The sequence below is a fragment of the Felis catus genome, chromosome A1 (assembly GCF_018350175.1).
Source record: "Felis catus isolate Fca126 chromosome A1, F.catus_Fca126_mat1.0, whole genome shotgun sequence".
Lineage (NCBI taxonomy): Eukaryota > Metazoa > Chordata > Mammalia > Carnivora > Felidae > Felis > Felis catus.
Window position 1 is genome coordinate 53335846 of NC_058368.1, and position 19603 is coordinate 53355448.

General features: G+C 35.4%; 1 protein-coding gene across 23 annotated transcripts in view; it reads right to left on the reverse strand.

The window, feature by feature from the left end:
- RBM26 (RNA binding motif protein 26) overlaps positions 1-19603 on the reverse strand; it is an 84599-nt gene that overhangs the window by 38232 nt on the left and 26764 nt on the right. For 15 of the 23 annotated variants that reach the window (XM_023252453.2, XM_023252452.2, XM_045054836.1 and 12 more), the window contains 10 exons: positions 15404-15522; positions 14645-14781; positions 12273-12361; positions 11383-11600; positions 9400-9660; positions 8386-8625; positions 7788-7958; positions 7268-7423; positions 2291-2402; positions 1037-1196 (listed from right to left, as the gene is read on the reverse strand). In XM_023252453.2, coding sequence (XP_023108221.1) covers positions 1037-1196; positions 2291-2402; positions 7268-7423; positions 7788-7958; positions 8386-8625; positions 9400-9660; positions 11383-11600; positions 12273-12361; positions 14645-14781; positions 15404-15522 — 1663 coding nt within the window. The remainder of the gene's footprint in view (positions 1-1036; positions 1197-2290; positions 2403-7267; positions 7424-7787; positions 7959-8385; positions 8626-9399; positions 9661-11382; positions 11601-12272; positions 12362-14644; positions 14782-15403; positions 15523-19603) is intronic. The other 8 variants (XM_011280462.4, XM_011280460.4, XM_045054816.1 and 5 more) reach the window with 3 other exon arrangements.

Below are 19603 nucleotides of genomic sequence, written 5' to 3' on the forward strand. Positions count from 1 at the left end.
AATCTCTATTGCCCCATACCAAGGAAGCATTCATTTTTTTCATGTTACTTTTATATTATTTTTTAAATGTTAAGAGGGGCGCCTGGGTGGTTCAGTTGATTAAGTGTCCAACTTCGACTCAAGTCATGATCTTGAGGTTCTTGGGTTCAAGCCCCGCACTGGGCTCTGTGCTGACAACTCAGAGCTTGGAGCCTGCTTCGGATTCTGTGTCTCCCTCACTCTGCCCCTCCTCCGCTCACGCTCTCTCTCTCTCTCTCTCTCTCTCTCTCTCTCTCTCTCTCAAAAATGAATAAACACTAAAAAAAGAAAAATTTAAATGTCAAGAAAGCAAAATTTTCCAAATAACATCAGCTGTACTCTCTAAAATTTATTCTTATTTTCATCAGATTAATGGAAAGAATTATTTTAGCTGACAAAAATGGGGGGGAAAAAAGGCCCTACATTATTTAACACTTTCAGTATACCTAATAATGTAAACTTAATACTGAATAACCTTACAAGTTAACATACACTCCAGCCAAGGTCTGATTTTAGGTGAAGTCAAATACAAATTACATTGATATTTAATCTTGAAGGACATTCAAAAGTGATAGGGGGAAAAGTAAATGTTTAAACTAATTATGGATTACATGGTATTTGGGCCCCAAAGGTATCTGTTACATGCTTCCCAACACATACAGGCAGCAAAAATAATCAGACTGAAACTTTCTGCAGTAATAATGTGGAGAAACTAAGGAAATGAACACTACTATAAAGACTAGATTTTCCTAGTTTGACGATTTGAAGTTTTTATAATTCTATGATAACTTCTATCAGGTAAACAGTACATAAAATGTGATCAAACTCCTGCTTTTTGAAAGTAAAAAAACTTACTCAAAATCACACAATATTTCAAAAATAGTTTCATTTCATTTCCAATTTTCCAAATTTAGAACATAAGCAAATTTTCCATATTCCTTTATAAAAGTATTCTTCTACTGTATTAAGTTTCTTCCTAAAATAAGCAAAAACCACAAAATTACTTCATAGCTCTTACCTGTAAGTTAACCAAGGTTCCAAATCGACTAAAATGTTCATTAAGTTTGCTGATATTATTTAATTCTGGAGGAACTTTTCTAAGTTCAAGTTTGGTATTTTCATTTCCAAACTGAACCTTTTTCTGGAAGCCTGGGCTGTTTGTTCTATTAAAATTTGGCCTGTAACAAAAATCAAGCTGATTAATACATTCATTTGTAAATCCTGACCCCTATCAAGTACAGATTAATGAGGTTTTACAACTTAAGCTTAATTTTTTTTTCAAAACTGAAATTACTGGTTGATAAAGAAAATTCAAATTTCTTCCAAAAACTGAAATTTCCATTAGTAGTATATGTATCTTTCATAGAAGCCAAATGAGAAGGGTTCTTGTCATTTATCATGTTCCACTTTAAATCCATTCCTACTTAAAATTCTTAGCAGGAAAGATCCAGCACCCTCTTTCAATAAATTTGCATATATAATTTTTGTTGTACTTCTGCAAAAGCTAGCTTACTGAAATGTATCCTATTCTAAAACACTGATTAAAAACAAGAAATGACTGTTTTAACCACTTTCCAACTCAGAAAAAATGTCAAAACTATAGCCCATAAATTTGACTATTGAATAAAGGACAAAACTGTGGCCCAGGGAAGTTACCCTGCTTGCCTTAAATCACAGAATTACAGGCAGAGCCAGAACTAGGTATTAGCCATTATTAAATGATATTAAAGTATGAAAGTGTGATCCTCTCCTTTAACTTGCAAATATTCATAAGAGAATCATCACACGCACCCCAAAATTCAGATTCCTTACCTCTTTCTCTGAAGCCCTTCCCTGACAATTTGTGTCTATCCAGCCTCCCCTGCTCCCCAAAAGATCACTTTCTAGCTCTTAACAGGACTGGCCTACATGCTAAAGCCTCCTCCCAAACCAGACCCAACCTCCTTCCTTAATGGGCTCATGACTATCCTTTATATAGGTAGTTTTCAGTGACCTCTCTAAGTGAAGGGGTGTTTTATGGGGAGATGCAGGATGACAGAAGGAAGAAAAACTGTGTCCTCAACTACCACACCAATTCCATTTGAAAATGCCTCCCAAGTGCCAATTAACTTAAAAACTTTTGGAAACCAATGTACACACTAGTGTGGCATCGCCTATAGAACAAAGTTATAGAGCATTCATTTAAAAGAGAATACTATACTATCATAATAATATTCCAGTATTCTAAAAATCACTGCATAATAAAATTCCTCAATTTTCCCTGCCAGCTTACTTATCAAACCAGGTCTTCTTTGTAGGAGCTCCAGGCTCCCCGGAACCAATGGTTCTTTTCCTTGATTCAGAATCCACTACTATCCTCATACTGCTTTTATTAGGAGGCTTTTCTATTTGAAAAGAAAAGAGAGCACAGATTAATATTTTCTGTTTATCATAGCTATTTCCTTAAATGCAGAGTGAAAACAAAGTTCTGGCTTTTGTCCAAATATACATTCTTGGAAGAAATAGTTAAATGTATGTTCACATATAGTAATTTAAGGGATTTTAACTTATTTTGAGTTCATGTCATATGTAAGTAAAGAAGACTCAGTAATTCTTACATATCAAGTTAAATATGACTTTGTAAGCTACTTTTTGGGGGTGTGGAGGGTAAAATCCATATCACTGTTTCCATTTGCCATCACCCTCGCCATAAATAAGTAAATGTACAAATAAACAACAAATAAACTATCTTGAGGCTTTGAGTTCATAGTTTTGAAATCAAATGCACAACCTAAAAGATTCAAAATTTAATATTAATCCAATGACCTTTCTTTAAGAACTGATAACTCAGAGTTGCGACTGAAGTGAGTTGCCTATTTAGGTACCAACATAGTAACATAAAGTATACTTGACTTTAAAAAGTAAATATTCAAGACTGAAATACAGTGCAGAAGAGCTATATATATCTGCTACTTTCAACACTTTACATTTACTTTGTTGGAATTTGACAAGCACAGTACACTTAACCTGTTATTCCCAAATGACCCTAAAGCTTAAAACATGCAAACCTTAATCCACACAGAAAAATATAATGGATACATTGATTGCATACATCCTATTCTTAGTATTTTTGAACAAATAGCTAGCCAAAGGAACTGAGGATTTTTCAGCACAATCTCTCTCGTGGATGGCTACAACTATGATCTCCACACAGAAGATGGTATCAATCTTTCTACCACACACAAGCTCTGCTCTAAGAATAAGTCCTAAATTTTTAATTTGTTGGTTTTCTTTGGCCATCTTCTGGAAATCCTACAGGTTTCTCAAAATTCACTACAGTATATACAAAATACAAATTATCTTTATATCAAATGTATGTTTTAAAATCTTTGTTAAACATTACTATCAATGAAACTAACATTCTCCCAATCATATTGATTTCTGACTCTGCCCATATCCCTTCAATTCATCTTGCATATATTTCCTCTCATTTCTCACTGAGACAATCTTAGTACAAACTTGCATTACTTTTCATGTAATCTACTGTACTAACTGCATTTCTGCTTCTGGATTCTCCTTCCAGAAATTTATCCTACATAAAGAACTGGCAAAATCAGTGCCCCACAGCTCTGCTGCTTTCCTCCCTCTTCAGCCTCTTCCTCTAAACTGACATTTCCCTCCCATTAACACTGAAGCTCGGGGCGCTTGGGTGGCTCAGTCAGTGAGTGGCCGACTTCAGCTCAGGTCATGATCCCACAGCTCATGAGTTCGAGCCCCACGTTGGGCTGTGTGCTGACAGCTCAGAGCCTGGAGCCTGCTTTGGATTCTGTGTCTCCCTCTCTCTCTGCCCCTAACCCACTTGCATTCTGTCTCTGTCTCTCTCATAAATAAATAAAAACATTAAAAAAAAAAAATTGAAGCAAGCTCAAATTACTCCATATTTATTTATTTATTTTAATCTTTATTTATTTTTGAGAGAGAGACAGAGAGCAGGGGAGGAGCAGAGAGGGAGGGAGACACAGAATCCAAAGCAGGCTCCAGGCCCTGAGCTTTCAGCACAGAGCCCAACATGGGGCTCAAACTTACAAACCGCGAGATCATGACCTGAGCTGAAGTTGGACGTTCAACCGACTGAGCCACCCAGGCCTCCCAAATTACTCCATTTTTAAAAGAAACTGCATAAAACTACTTCCTCTCCAGACACAGGTGTCTCCCTCTCTCTCTCTCTCCCTCCCTCCCAACCCCCCCCCCCCCAGCTATTTCCTAAGAGGTGTCTGTCTACATTTGCTAACTTGCTTCCCTACTACCAATTTCCTCTGGAAATTGGCAGCTGCTTCCATTACTGAACTTAACTTGTTCATCCGAAATTCCCTGATGTCCTAACTTGTTGCTTAAGCTTATAAATAAATCCCAATCCTTCTCTTATTTGACCTCTCAAGAGTATTAAATGCTGTTGATCACCTTCTTCTCCTATCTTCTCTTGATTTGCAGGACTCTGAAACAGGATTTTTGACCTTACTCCTGTCTCCCAAGCCTGGATCAGTAGGTTTTTTGAAGTCTTTGAGCTATCAAATATCCTTTTTTACTTTATTATGTTCTTTACTTGAAGGTTCACTAAGACAGTAGTAAGTTTTCCCCCCAGTCACTGTGATGTGTTTGTTCCAATTCATCTATGTTCTCTATCAGATTCTCTTTCATTGTTATTTATTTAAGACTGTTAAAAAAACAAAAGCAAATTCTTCTTGGTATATAATTAGCAAACGTGTCTATTAGTTATATGTACTTTTTCCCCCAATATCCTTTTAATGAATTGGGTTTTTTTTTGCTGACAGCAAATGAAAAACCACTCAGCCCTTATTTCTATATATATCCAGTGAAGGGAACATCCATCAAATTCTCTACCTCCTTAGAAATCTGAAAAGAACAATTCTCAGGGCCCCTCGGTCACTTTTATACTAGGAATTCTAAGGCATCAATGCGCCTATATTTTTTCATTTGTTTAATAATGAGAATTCCTCATAAGTTTAAAGTATGAAACATAATGATATAATTATCACATAATAGTCTGTGACAAATTTAAATTAAGGCCATCTACAGACTATAAGAAATGTACATACAGTATTATATAATAAACAATATTAAAAACTTTTAATTATGCATCCAGGACAATAAATTTCAAACCAAATAGGCAAAAGATGAAAACTTCTTAGGGGGGGAAAGAATGACAAGAGTTGAGAAAATATTAGTATAAGTACTACTCAATTTAAATGGGCTGCTAAATCAGTTCTGTGGTACCGAGAAACAATGTTATTACTGGAAAATATATTCCTAAACCAGGTCACAAAAATAGTACGGGGTGTATCTGAAGAACAGTACTAAAATAATCACTATGTACAATGATTCTATAGGAAAAGGCATTTAAATTTCTAACCATATATACTAGACATTTCTCTCTCAACAGGGCCACTTCCTGTAACTTGTAACTACAAGCATGTGGAGCTGAAACTAACCTCAGTGCAACTTCTACATTGTTGCAAGATTGTTTGCAGGGAGTGTGGTCCTTCTTCCTTTCCTTAATAACCAACAAAAAAGTTTGCCTGGCATTGGAATGGGTCTAGTAAAGACTGATCTGTAGTAGCATATATTTATGCCATTCCAAAGCAGCAAGGTAAGAGATGACTTCACGTGGGAGGTTCCAGTAAGAGCAAGAAGTGTTGATTGGCATGATGAAAAGAAAATACGTGCTAAGTAGTGACCAAAGAAAAAAAGGGTTTTGGGGTGCCTGGGTGGCGCAGTCGGTTAAGCGCCCGACTTCAGCCAGGTCACGACCTCGCAGTCCGTGAGTTCGAGCCCCACGTCAGGCTCTGGGCTGATGGCTCGGAGCCTGGAGCCTGTTTCCGATTCTGTGTCTCCCTCTCTCTCTGACCCTCCCCCGTTCATGCTCTGTCTCTCTCTGTCCCAAAAATAAATAAACGTTGAAAAAAAAAAAATTAAAAAAAAAAAAAAAAGGGTTTTCTCTGAACTAGTCAAGTAAGAGATTTGAGGGATAAAGAGCCACAATCTTAAGTGGCTTATAACTTTCATTTATGAGAAATCTTATGTCCCTTACATAAAACTGTTAAATCTTTTCTTTAGTTGTTGTTAATGATAGCTATTAGAATTCCTCAATGAGAATTTAAAAGGTATGAAGGGAAAGGTGGCATCCACATGAAATGCTTTCCTCTGATGTCAAAGACGATATAAATTAAACTGGATATAAATTATAATGTTCCTCATATCTCTATTATAAAAAGTGCTTTGAACACTGAAGTTAGATGCTCAGAATCCGATAGTTTCAACAAACAAATAAAAAAATGCAAAGTATAGTAATCACAAGCTTACTAAACCACATTAGGTATTGACTGTTAATTAACAAGTTGGGTTATTTTATTTGTGATTAATGAGGCATGACTTTTTTTTTTTGACTAGAAAAAAAAGACAGCAAGGCAAGACTAGAAAGAAAATGGAATTTAAAAATTAGTTGAATTAAGGAAAAAGATCTGTAAGTATTGGCCTACATAATATTTTCCACTATGTCTAACAATCCCTCATCCCCTGATGTCAAATACTATCTGTAGCAAACGCTCCCTCTTTCAAACAAATACCAGTGCTCTCCCTCCTCTGAACCTTCCTATCAGTTTGCACCCCCAGGACAGTTTTGCTCCCAGCAGTCTATACATAGGTCCCCCCAGCTTCTGACTTTATCATCAAAACTCTTATCGTCTTCTCTCATTTAGAAATCTTATCATATAGTCTGTCTCCTCTAAGAGAATTTTAGAAGCTAATGAGTCACTTCCTAAAAAATAATTCCTTTTGCTTAATGTAACAAATTCAATACATGTAAAATGCATATCAACCACAAGTTTGTAAAGCTGATTTCATTATCCAATCTATGAAAAAAATATCTATTTTCAGGAATTAAGCATTATTTTCAAGAGTTTAAATGAACCAATTAAGACTGCAAATGATAGAAAATACCCCAAAAAGCTACCTTAGAAAATATGTACTTTTGGGAAATTCCTTTCCCCTTAGGTGGCAGAATAAAGTGGCACCAGTAACAGAAATAGAGAATCACACACTACCTTTTCTCTTAAGAGAGACCAAAGCATCAGAGGAATAAACTTAATCACCATCCCTTTCTCAACCCCAATAAATGCAAGACCACATTCTTTACAAATGTCTTGCCATTCATGATATGAAAATGATAAGAAGAGAAGATTAACCGGGGTACCTCTGGGTGGCAAATCCATATCCCCTGATGTCAGTCCTATCAAGTTAGGCCTCTGTGCGTGCACTCTGTGTCTATACATAGGTCTGGAAGTGTTTGTTATGCTGGGGGCTTCAGGATTGTAGCCGTCTGTGTCATATGTATCTGGTAATACAAAAACTGTAATTAAAAAACAATTATAAAACGCCACTTGGTAATATTTTTACATTGATAATAAAAAAAAGTACATTACACAACATATTCTAATATACAGCTAACATGCTGTATGTATCAAAAAGAAAATTTAGTTTTATAAAAATGAAAATGTTTTTAAACAAAATATAACTTAGTTTTTAAAACAAATCATAAATGAGGACTTGCATTTAACATCCATTCGCTATATCTACATCTTATTCTATAGGATTTTAGTGAGAAAAATAAACCTAATAGAGCTAGTCAGTCTCTAGACGTTTTTATATTCCTACCTAAACTTCTGCTCTAAAACTTCATTACATTATGAATACAAAGAGGGGCAAAACTGCACCTGCAGTAAAAAGAGAGGGTGGAGCAGGAGGAGGCTGGTGATGGATGCCAGTCGTTACTACGGTAGGAACAGAACTGGTTGCAGAGTTTGGGGGAGCATCCATGCCAGATGGCTGCAAAGGAGGAAGTGGAGGTGGTGGTCCTGTCAAAACCAAAGAATAAGAAATATCATCTGAAAGCAAACAAATAAAATAAGTTACTATATATCCAAACATGATATTCTCATTTATCAGCACAATTATAATATCTACAAACTCCCAAGTTCTTACAACTGTATTAGTTTTCTAAGGTAAGATATCCTGTTAATGTATACCAAAAACAGGTTTGTCTTATAAGCTATAAAGGACTACTGGCAGCTGGGATTCATCAGGGACGTGCATTAAGTCAGGGCCACTCCAAACCACAGTAAACCATAGGTCTGGCAAAGCCTGCGTAGTCAGAGTATATTCTAAGTAAGAGTACCTTGCTCTTAGTTTTTAGCAGGCAACTATAGGATTACTTTAGATATTTTTTAACAAAAGCAAGCATCAAACCATTAACTTTGTAAAGACTATGAAGAGACAGATATTAGGCACCAGCAAGCAAATGTAGTTACTTACCTGTGACAGGTGGAAGGCTGGGTGGTAATGGGCCTGGTGGTGGCACTGGGGGTCTCAGATTCACAGGTGGGGGTGTAAGAATTGGTGGAGGTGGGGGAAGTCCAGGAGGAGGAGGTCCTTCAACAACTGGAGGCTGTGCTGGGAAAGGCAGCATGCCAGGAAGATTCACATCTTCTACAACTACGGGGTCACTTCCGTGGTCAAAAGGGCACATGTCTCCTCTCATACAGAAACCTTTTTCTGTAAGTAAGAATAATTAAAAATACGGTTAAGTGCTGAATATATAAATTTTCTATAAGTTATCAAAGGCAAGACCTTTAAAAATAAAAAAATTTTAATATTGGGCCAGTTTAACTATATAAGAGCTAATTTCCAGTAATATAATTTTGAAGTAGATAATATAGCTAACACACACATTAAAAAATACATCACCAAATTAAAATAAGTCTACTTAGCTAGCAAGACATAATATATAACTTTTATAACATAATATACATATTATATAGTATATATACTTTTTGTCACTAGAAATATTTCATTTAAATCTCACCAAAAACTTTAAGACTATTGCAACTACAGCCTTAATACAAATTATAAAACTTTTACAGTAAAACTTTAAGAGTCTTCATTAATAAAATTCTTATACAGGTGAGAGTCACATGTCTAGGTTCTGCTTACATGCCAGTAACTATTTACTTCTAAAGAAGTAAGTTTTGTCAAGAATGTTTCAGTAGCAGATTCTCAAATAACTCAGTAAATATTTTTGTTTGGTAAACTTCAAAAATATATTAAGATTTATGTGTAAATAAGCAATATCTTTAAATTGGTATACAACAGTCAGTGGTGACTAATGAAGGTTTAAATAATATGAGGAATTCAAGAAGTGCCTAAGACTAATTTACCACCATTTCCAATACATTAATTATCTTTGAGTAACTATAAAATCTAGACTCATAGAATGCTGTCAACTGGAAATACTGACTCAGTACATCATGAAACATTAGAAAGACTTACCATCATAGTCTCTACACCGTTTCTTTGGCATGGGTGGTCTTACATATGAGTTATGGTCCACTTGGTCTTCATGAAATTCAGACCAACTTTCGGTAGTGTTATTACCATGATGAGTAGGAGCAATTACTGTAATAGTGCTGCTCAAAGTAGGTACAGGGTAGTGACCAGATGATATATTGGGTACCGAAGAGACTGGAGTATAATTGTTTTCTAGTGGATCTGTTCTATCCAGGTCGTATTTAGGTTTTACTAGATCCCTTTCTGCAACAAAATATAAATGACTTATAAAATTATACTCTATTAAAAAGAAGTCCCAGATCTACAAAACAGTGGTAATTTTGCTGAACAGAAAAAAATGTTCATATTTTACACAGTCCTCCTTTTCTTTTGAAAACTACTAAATGATATACAATGTTCCAAGATCAGCGGTTTCTTTTCAATATGACCTATACTATAAAATTACATATCATGTTGCTATACTTAATGAACATTTTTTCTGTTTACAGAAAAAAAGAGATTTTCTTCACTACAATCTTAGAATGCATAACTTCAACCCACAAAACATACAACTAAAATATGGTTATTTTTTCTGTGATGAACATTTGTCATCTACCTAAAGTTCCTAGCATGCCTTTTTAATAAATACCATACATTATTAATAATATTAATGGTGAAAGCTATTTATTGAAGATAGAAATGGATGAGCGAAGAGGAAGGAAAAAAAGTTCATATTAAACATGAACAAAAACATTAGCTAGGCTGTCTATGGTCCCAAGGAAAGAGAAAAGGATTAAGGAGACTAGTTACATAAAGCGATATGTGGAAAGGCCTAGTACACCTAGATCACAGAGGAGGAAAACACTAAGAAAAAAGTAACAGAGAGGTATAAAGCTCATACGCAGACTTGGTATAATAGAAATAAATATTGTTTCCCAATAACTAAAGGTGACTGTACAATATAGGCTGAAAGAGTAGCAAAAAATCTAAGCTTGAGTAAAGGTGTTTTATTTGCAGGTGTTTTAGTTGTTTTTATCTCCTATGGTTTCTTCCTTTCAATAACACACACTGGAAGAAAAATTATACATGTTGGAAATGACATGCTCTTGCAAATACACACATCTGAAATGAGAAATTTAATTGTTTTCTTAATTTTAAGGTATAAACTGAATACATTTATACAATTTAATGAATTGTATCTATGTATACACATGTGAAACCAAACACCGTAACCAAAATAATATACACACTAATACATAATCATCACCCCCCAAAAGTACCCTTTGCTCCTTAATAAGTCATCTGTCCTTTACTCCATGCCTGGTGACCACGGATTTGTTTCCTATCACCATAGATTATATTTATATATAAAATTTTAGAAAATGCAAATTATTCTTTCTCGTCTAGCTTCTTTCACTCAGCAGTATTATTTTGAGATTCATCCTTGTGTCACACACATTATCCAAAGTTCTGTTCTTTTCATCCACTGTACGGATGCATCAGTTTATCCATTCACATGACATCCGAGTTGTTTCTAGTGTTTGGCTACTGCAAATGAACGTACCATGATCACTCATGTACAGTCTCCGTAGAAATACACTTCTGTTTCTCTTACATAAATACTCAGGCATTAGGATAGCTGGGTCATTCAGTATGTATAGATTTAATTTTTAAGATACTATAAAAGTATGTTCCAAAGAGTTCAGTTTATTTCCATCCTTACTAATACTAGATAGAGTCAGCCTTTTCACTTTCAGTCATTCTGAAAGGCATGCAGTGGTGATTCACTGTGGTTAAAATGTGCATGAAATAAAAATTTTAGAAGAAATTTTTAAAAAAGCATTCACTTGGACCACAAAATACATCAAAATGGAAAAAAAGAAGACAACACTAACAAAAATTAAAACTGTTTTTAAAACCCTCAAATACAGTTTTTTCACAATAGAAGAATGCTAATCAGAATATACATATATATGAATTATTTACCCCGGCTTCGTGTTCTGCTTCTGCTTCTAGTCCTACTTCTATCCCTATCCCTGTCACGAAGTCTCTCTTTACTCCAACTTCGACTCCGACTCCTGCTGTAACTGCGACTTCGGCCTCGTCTTCTATTGTACCGATCTCTGTATGAATCTCTTCGAGGAGGGTTTCGATCATAATCTCTTTTGCGAGAACGATCATCTTTTTTCCTCTCATCACGACTTCTAAAGAAATAAATGATCACTTTTAGGAAAATAATTTTTAAGTGGATACAGGAAAAGAATCATTAAATGCAAAAGTATTATTTAATTCTTATAATGTTATGATTCCTTTAACCCACCGCAAATATAGGAAACTCAAACTGAAAAAACTGAACATGATCTGCTCAAGAACTCTAAAACCTTTTAAAGGAAAAAAAACCTCCCAAATAACTCAGTCCTTTGTCTTATACACAAAGACATTTTTACATTTAGCATCTGTACATCCTGTCGTATAGAACATACAATCTTGTACATGTAACTCATACTTACAGGCATGTATCACATATAATTGGCCTCTAAATGCTTTTGAAGCCTTAGTGGGGAAAAATAATTTATTCACACTAAAGGGAAAAATTCATGCAAAAAACATTCTCACACTAAGATTTCACTGGAATTTAAGATGGAAATAAAAACAATAGCAATAATTAATGCATGCCAAGCACTTTTCTAAACATCACTTCCAGAACCTACAAATCCGACACAAATACTCTTGGTAAGAAAGGACTGAGTTGCACTGTCCTAGACCAATAGAAGAGTACACACTACTTGCCCCTAAACAAAAGATAATCAGTCTAAGCATTCATATAAAAGATATCCAATGTCTGAACAGTGAACATGGTTCAATAAATCGATCACCTATTTTCTCTGTATCGGGAACTTGACTGGGGAGGACTATGATTTAGCCTTCTGGAAAACTTCTTCTCTCGCTCTTCCTCCTTTGTGATCTGATATACAAAGAAAAATTTGCTAAGTTTAGCAAGTTATTCCTTGCCATATTACTATTTCAGTGACTTAACTGATATTAAAACAGAAAAGCGTTTTCTTCTAAAAGCATTAAAAATATACATTTCGAAGTACAATCATTTCATTTAACAATAGAAAAAAGGCTTGTTGAAAGTTAAAGTAAATTCAAACAAGACTCAAAAATGTTTATCTTAGATAGTAACAGCTGTGAAAAAACATTTAGACAAGTGTTCTCATTTTAACATTATTAGTCTAAAGCCACTTTTATTCCTTCTTTCAAAATTCCAACATACATTCATGTTTTGGTTTCATGAATTTGGTCTGGCACCAAACACATTAATAAATATAAGAGAATGCATTAGAACTAACCAAGTCAAAGGGCAGCTAGGTGACTCATTTGGTTAAGCGTCCGACTTCTGCTCAGATAATGATCTCACAGTTCCTGAGTTCGAACCCCACATTGGGCTCTGTGCTGACAGCTCAGAGCCTGGAGCCTACTTCGGATTCCGTGTCTCCTTATCTCTTTCTGTCCCTCCCCCACTTGTGTGTGCGTGTGCACGCTCTCTCTCTCTCTCAAAAGTAAATAAACATTTAAAACAATTTAAAAAAATTTTTTTCAAAAATAAACAAAAAACCAAGTCAGAAAGAGAGACATATGAAAAAACAATAAACAAGGTGAAACAGTTCTTCAAGTTTCTCATAGCAGTACAGCAGCTATACATTCCTCCTTTCTACAAGGGGCCTCCATTCATATTACATTATTAATAGAAAGCACCCCTGGAAAATATTCCCTTTACCAATGCTACTTTTCTGAGGCCAGAATTTTCCATGCTGTACTGTCTAGAACACAGGTTACATAGGACATTAACAGGTGTTACCAGGAAAAACAGGATTTAGAGGATAAACAAATAGAGGAAATATTGAACATGTGGCTTCTGTAAATATGACAGGGCTCAAGGTTTTCCATTTTTAACAAGAAGTCTAAGATAATCTGATGCAGGCAGTCTACAGGATAATATAACTGTGTCCATTTATGCCAGTTGTTCCAATATCCCTCTGGGAGGAGCCTCTCACTGTCAAAAGTGTTCTATGTTGGATGAAAAATGGAAATCCTATCACTAGGCCAAACTTCAAGAAACACTGCTTAAAAGCCTTTTTTAATGCGAGTCCATAGGGTAAGATACTATGCATAAAAGAGTTAAAAGTAAACCTGAGACTGTTAGCCTCAGAAAGGCCTGCTTCTTGTAAGCTCTTGGCTTGCATCTGTGAACTTTGATTTCTGAAGGGTTCCCATCATTCCCTGACAATAATAGCTCACTATATGCCTGAATTGTCTGTGTAAACAATATGGTTTTAGGCTGAACACATGCTCTCCTCTGGGAGTTTGAAATCTTGGTACATATTAGGCCGAAGGTTCATGTGTGACCAGCCCTAAATTGAAACCCTGGGCACTGAGTCGCTAAGAGCTTCCCTGGTTCACACGTGTTGAACTACTTGTTAAGATCTTCTGTGATTCCACTGGAAGAAGCCTATGGAAGCTTGTGCCTATTTTCCCCCAGACTTTGCAACACCCACTTTTTCCTTTTCCCTATGCTGATTCTGCTGTAAGAAATCACAGCCGTGAGTATGACAACAGGCTAAATCCTACGACTGCTCCAAGGGATGTTCTTGAGAAATCTCAATACAAATACAAAAAGTAAAATTCAGTTTAATTATTCCATGTATGTTAAAAAAAATTTTTTTAATGTTTATTTTTGAGAGAGAGAGAGAGAGACAGACAGACAGACCATGAGTGGGGGGAGGAGCAGAGAGAGAGAGAGAGAGAGAGAGAGACAGGGAGACAAAGAATCTAAAGTTGGCTCCAGGCTCTGAGCAGTCAGTACAGAACCCGATGAAAGGTTCAAACTTGTTCATGAACCGTAAGGTCATGACCTGAGTCGAAGTCGGACATTTAACCAACTAAGCCACCCAGGCACCCCTAATTCCTTATATGCTTTAAATTTTTTTTTTTTTAACATTTATTTATTTTTGAGACAGAGAGAAACAGAGCATGAACGGGGGAGGGGCAGAGAGAGAGGGAGACACAGAATCGAAAGCAGGCTCCAGGCTCTGAGCTATCAGCCCAGAGCCCGACACGGGGCTCGAACTCACAGACCGTGAGATCGTGACCTGAGCTGAAGTCAGACGCTCAACCGACTGAGCCACCCAGGCGCCCCTCCTTATATGCTTTTAAAGAACATCCAAGGTTTAACACAAATTCTTACCTCTTCTTTTTTTATATCTTTTTCTTGGTGCTGAAAAAATTCTACCTTTAAGCTTCCTGATGATGGCTGCTCTGGAGGAGGTAGATAACTCTTTGTATTCACAGCATCAAAAAGTTTTTCCACAAATATCTGTGTCTCTACAAATAAAACCAAAAAAACCCCACAGATTAAAGAGATTTGCTAAGACATCAATTCTTCCCCTCTACACATCAGAGTTCAATATGATGAAATATACACTGACTTTTATAAATCTAGAACACTATAACACCAAGAGCTTTCCAACCAGTGTGCCATGGCACAAATCCTATAGTAATACTAATCCATTCAATTTCAGGGTAGAGGGACTAGGATGGCCAGGGCTTCTAGGCCAGTTGCTTCCAGCCATGACTTGTCTCCATGTACCCCGTGCCCTGTGTGCCAAACATAAATATCATCATTATCTAGATGGTGGCATTATCTAGATGAAAAAAGTTAGAAGCACTATCTAGACAACATTCAAAGCAGTTTCTTAAGCAGTACTATTTTTAAATAAACAAGCATTCAGTCATTTAATCTTTTAAGGAAAAGTATCAGCATGCTTTAAAAAAGAGAATACAGATGTTAAGGGAAAAAAAGCTTCCATATATGGCTAACATCAGTAATATACTGTTTATGACAATTAGAGCCTGTTCTCTGAGTTTCTTTCATATTGTGGAAAATCTTCCTTTAAATGATTTATTGATATAAACTAGTATTTTTAAACCAAAGATTTTTTTTTACCTTTTTGAAGAAATACATCCAGTTGATCAATACATAATGCCTTTAACTCTTTTTCACTTTTATCTTTCTTTACCAAAGCGAGAACATATTTTGCTAAGGCTGATGGATCTGCATCACAGCTGAAGAAAAAAACAATGTTGAAGGAAATTTAGCCATAAGCAATTACACATTCTAAAAACTCCAGTTATAAAACTGACTCAGTCAGTACGGTAGTTAAGTGAGTTAATATATGTAAAAAGCACCTCGCCCATAAAGCAATGAAGAAATCGAAGTTCTCTCTTATAGTAATGTATTTTACATGATATATGTGGCCATTACTCAGTATCCTTCCACATATATACTAACATATGTATTAAAAACTCAGCAGGCTTTACTATTATTTAAAAGAGAAGTTTTAACAAAGTAAAAACAGTATCAAAACATCAAAAACGTATTATTAGTGTGGCACCAATAAAAATCCAAAAAGGCTTCCCCTCCATCCCAATAACTAAATTAGCTAAGAAAATCCAGACAGAGAGGGCACTAAAATAAAACCTGAAAACCCACTACATAGTACATTAACAACAGAAACTTTAGCTTTTATAAAGGGCATTAAAGTATCTGGAAAAAAATAAAACAGTTACTTTAGAACTCTGGAATAATGAAGACTTTTTGAGTTATGGCAAGTTATCACAAGAGTAATTTGATTGTACAAAAAAAAGGCAAAACTTCAGAATGAAGAGTCAAAAGACAAATAAAAAAAGCTCAAATTGTTTTTTGCAAAAGGTGAATTCTCCTAATATGCAGAGTTTCTATCAATTAGTAAGACCAAAACCATAAAAGAAAAAAGACAAAGAATACAAATAGATGCTGAACAGAAAAAGAAAAGTCAGTCTGAATATGAGTAAAAATACACCCTCCTCCATAAGATAAATTCAAACTTAAGCTATACTGAAATACTATTTTTTGGTTATAAAATTGGCAAAAATCTAAAAAATATGAAAATATATTCTGGAGATAAGACTATGAGCATACAAGCAGTTTTTCTCAAACACCGTGGCTGCTGTGAGGAAAGCAGTAGCCCCTAAGGTATGGCAGCTTACAATCACAAGTACAACGGACAGCAGTTCTACTTCTCTGAAGTTGCCTCACAGACATACTTACATACTCAAAATGACACATGTACAAGTCATTCACTGTCACACTGATTGAAAATAAAAATGCAAATGTCCATTTACAGAGGACTGGAAAAAGCAATTATAGTATAGTAAATCTACACAAGGAATGGGATACACCAAAAAAATGCAAAAAAGAATGAAGAAGTTTTCCTACTACAGAAATGTTCCCTATGAATTTGTTAAATTTAAGAGGCAAGTTTAAAAAGGTAGAGAAAACCAGGTATGTTACCATTTGTGTGGGAAAAAGAGAAGAAATTATATATTTGGATTGGCTTATGTTTGAATAACAAATATGTGAAAGTATAAACAAATAATTATGGCTATTGGTTGTTTTTTTCTTTTTCTTTTTTTTCTTTTTTTTGAGTGGGGGGAGCAGGTAGCGGGGACAAGTGAAGGAGGAACAGAGTGAGGGGAGAAAGTTTTTGATGCCTGGGCCATGCCCACCCTAACAAAAAGTCAGATAACTCTTTTTCAACTAAGCTAAGATTGTTACCTATTTAATTAATGACCATTTTACAAGTCAGGGTGAATAACAATAAAATACTAGCAATAGCCGAGCATTAATATCTACTAATCTAGTTTGTGCTATGAACTGTGCATATTGTATTTAGCTCTATTCTGTAACAGTTCTACAAAAGTATAGCGATAACCTATGTCACTGAATCAAAAAGTACATCTTAAAAAAAGACAGTGAACAGCTTTGGTTGTACAACAGAAACACCTATGGAAAAACCTGAATGCAAGTCAATCAACAGGCCTAATACAACCATCTATGTTTTGCTTCAATGTTTCATAAAGGCTGCAGGTTAAGTCTAATACAGTGTCAGAATTGACAACTACTCTATTAAGAAAATAGTATATAGCACTTATCATATAGGTAAGACTTCCTAGTCTACATTGCTGTGATAAGTATGTCTTCAAATTCTTCACTCTTCTCTTCAGAAGGTATAGCCTGATTCCCCACCCTTTGAGAGAGGGCTCAATTTAGGTGCTTAACTAAACAGAACAGCAGAAGAATGCTCTCTTTCTGGATTCACTTCTAGAGAAATCAGCTGCCATGTTCCAAGGACACTCAAGTAGCCTTATGGAAAGCACCACGTGGCAATGAAATGAGAGCTCTAGCCAACAGCCAGACGACTGAGTCTCTTGCCAATAACCACATGTGAGTGAGCTTGGAAGCCGATTCTACAGTCTCAGTAGAACCTTGAGAAGACTACAGAACTGATCGACAGCTTAACTGCAATCTCATGATTCCGAGGCAGAAATACTCAGCTAACCTGCTTCTAAATTCCTGACACAGGAATGATAAAGGTCATGAGGTGATAAATGTCTGCTGTGCTACTAAATTAAGTTTCAGGGTGATTTGTTAGTAATCGTAAGTCAACTTTCCTCATAGATCTATTTCCATTTATTTACAAAGACTTGAAATGGGCTATTACCTAAACAAGAATAAAAAAGAAATCTGTTCCAACAGTACATGAAAAAAATTTTTTAAGACTTTTCCTTTGAAATTTATTTCAATATACGTACTTAAACCCACACTTTAAAGAAAAGAGACAAAATGATTTATGGCAATTTTTTTCATGTTTTATCATAATGGGCATAGAAATATTTACATCTGTGATAAAAATAAGCATGAAGAAATGGGACAAATATAATCTCATGATGTACCTATAGCTTTACTTAGATCCAGCAATCTGGTAATACTGCATGAGAGACCCTGAAACAATACCTATTCATGTTAGGTAACCTGAATAAACACAGTCGACTAAACACTTACTTAACCAGACATCAAGCTAAACAAACTTCAATTTGTTGGAAATCACTGTGATACATAATACTATCACTGTGTTATACTGTTTTATTGCACTGCTGTTAAACCAATTCAGACTCTCTACACTGAGTCCAAATGCTACAATTTAATTCAACACTGGTCTGACTGTTGTGGTGAATTTTCAACTTAGTAATGGCTTTTCTAATGACTTAACTGTGACTTTATATTTCTCTTAACACCAAATCTCATTGTTGCTGCATTATTTTTCTAAACAGGACACTGTAAGTCAATTAAAATTTTACCAGCTAAAAATCTAGAAAAAAAACCCTTGCGATTTCTGTAATATTATGGTTTACAGACTATAATTTTATAAAACAGCAGGACGGAATCATTTCTGAACAATGATTACTCAACATCTTCTACAGGAAGCAACTGAATCAAATCAAAAACCAATAAAAATAACAACCACCACAGCAAATCAACTACCATACACAAATATTCTAAATGCTTGAAATTGTCTGAAAGGGCAAATTACTTTTTAAAATCTGTCAGACTATAAATTATATGGTAGAAGCAAGGTTTATAATTTCACACTTAAAAGAAAAATGGGTAAATTTATACTTGAGAGCCAATTTTTCTTAAATCTTATAAGATTTCATATTTATTTAAAAAATAAAAACGGTATGTACTTGAAAATTACAGCTCAGTAAAAAAATCTGAACTACAGAAGTAATATGCCACAATGTCATAAATCAAGAAGAAAAGGCAAAATAGGGGCGCCTGGGTGGCGCAGTCAGTTAAGCGGCCGACTTCGGCTCAGGTCATGATCTCGCGGTCCGTGAGTTCGAGCCCCGCATCAGGCTCTGGGCTGATGGCTCGGAGCCCGGAGCCTGTTTCCGATTCTGCGTCTCCCTCTCTCTCTGCCCCTCCCCCATTCATGCTCTGTCTCTCTCTGTCCCAAAAATAAATAAAAAACGTTGAAAAAATTTTAAAAAAAAAGGCAAAATATGTGTTCTCTTTTCTATCTTAATTAAATGTGCCAATGCTACATTACCTGAAAACCTTGCAATAACCTGCTATGCAAAATTAATGCAGTAAAAACGTTTAAATCACCTAACCAAAGAAAATCATATTAAAATAGTAAGGGGCTATTTAAAAAAGTCTCCATGGCAAGCAAGATTGTTCATGTGGTACTTTACTGCACCAGTTGCCACTGTTGATGAGGGGTTTGTAGACTGAATGAATATATCTTGTCAGAGCTAGACTTTA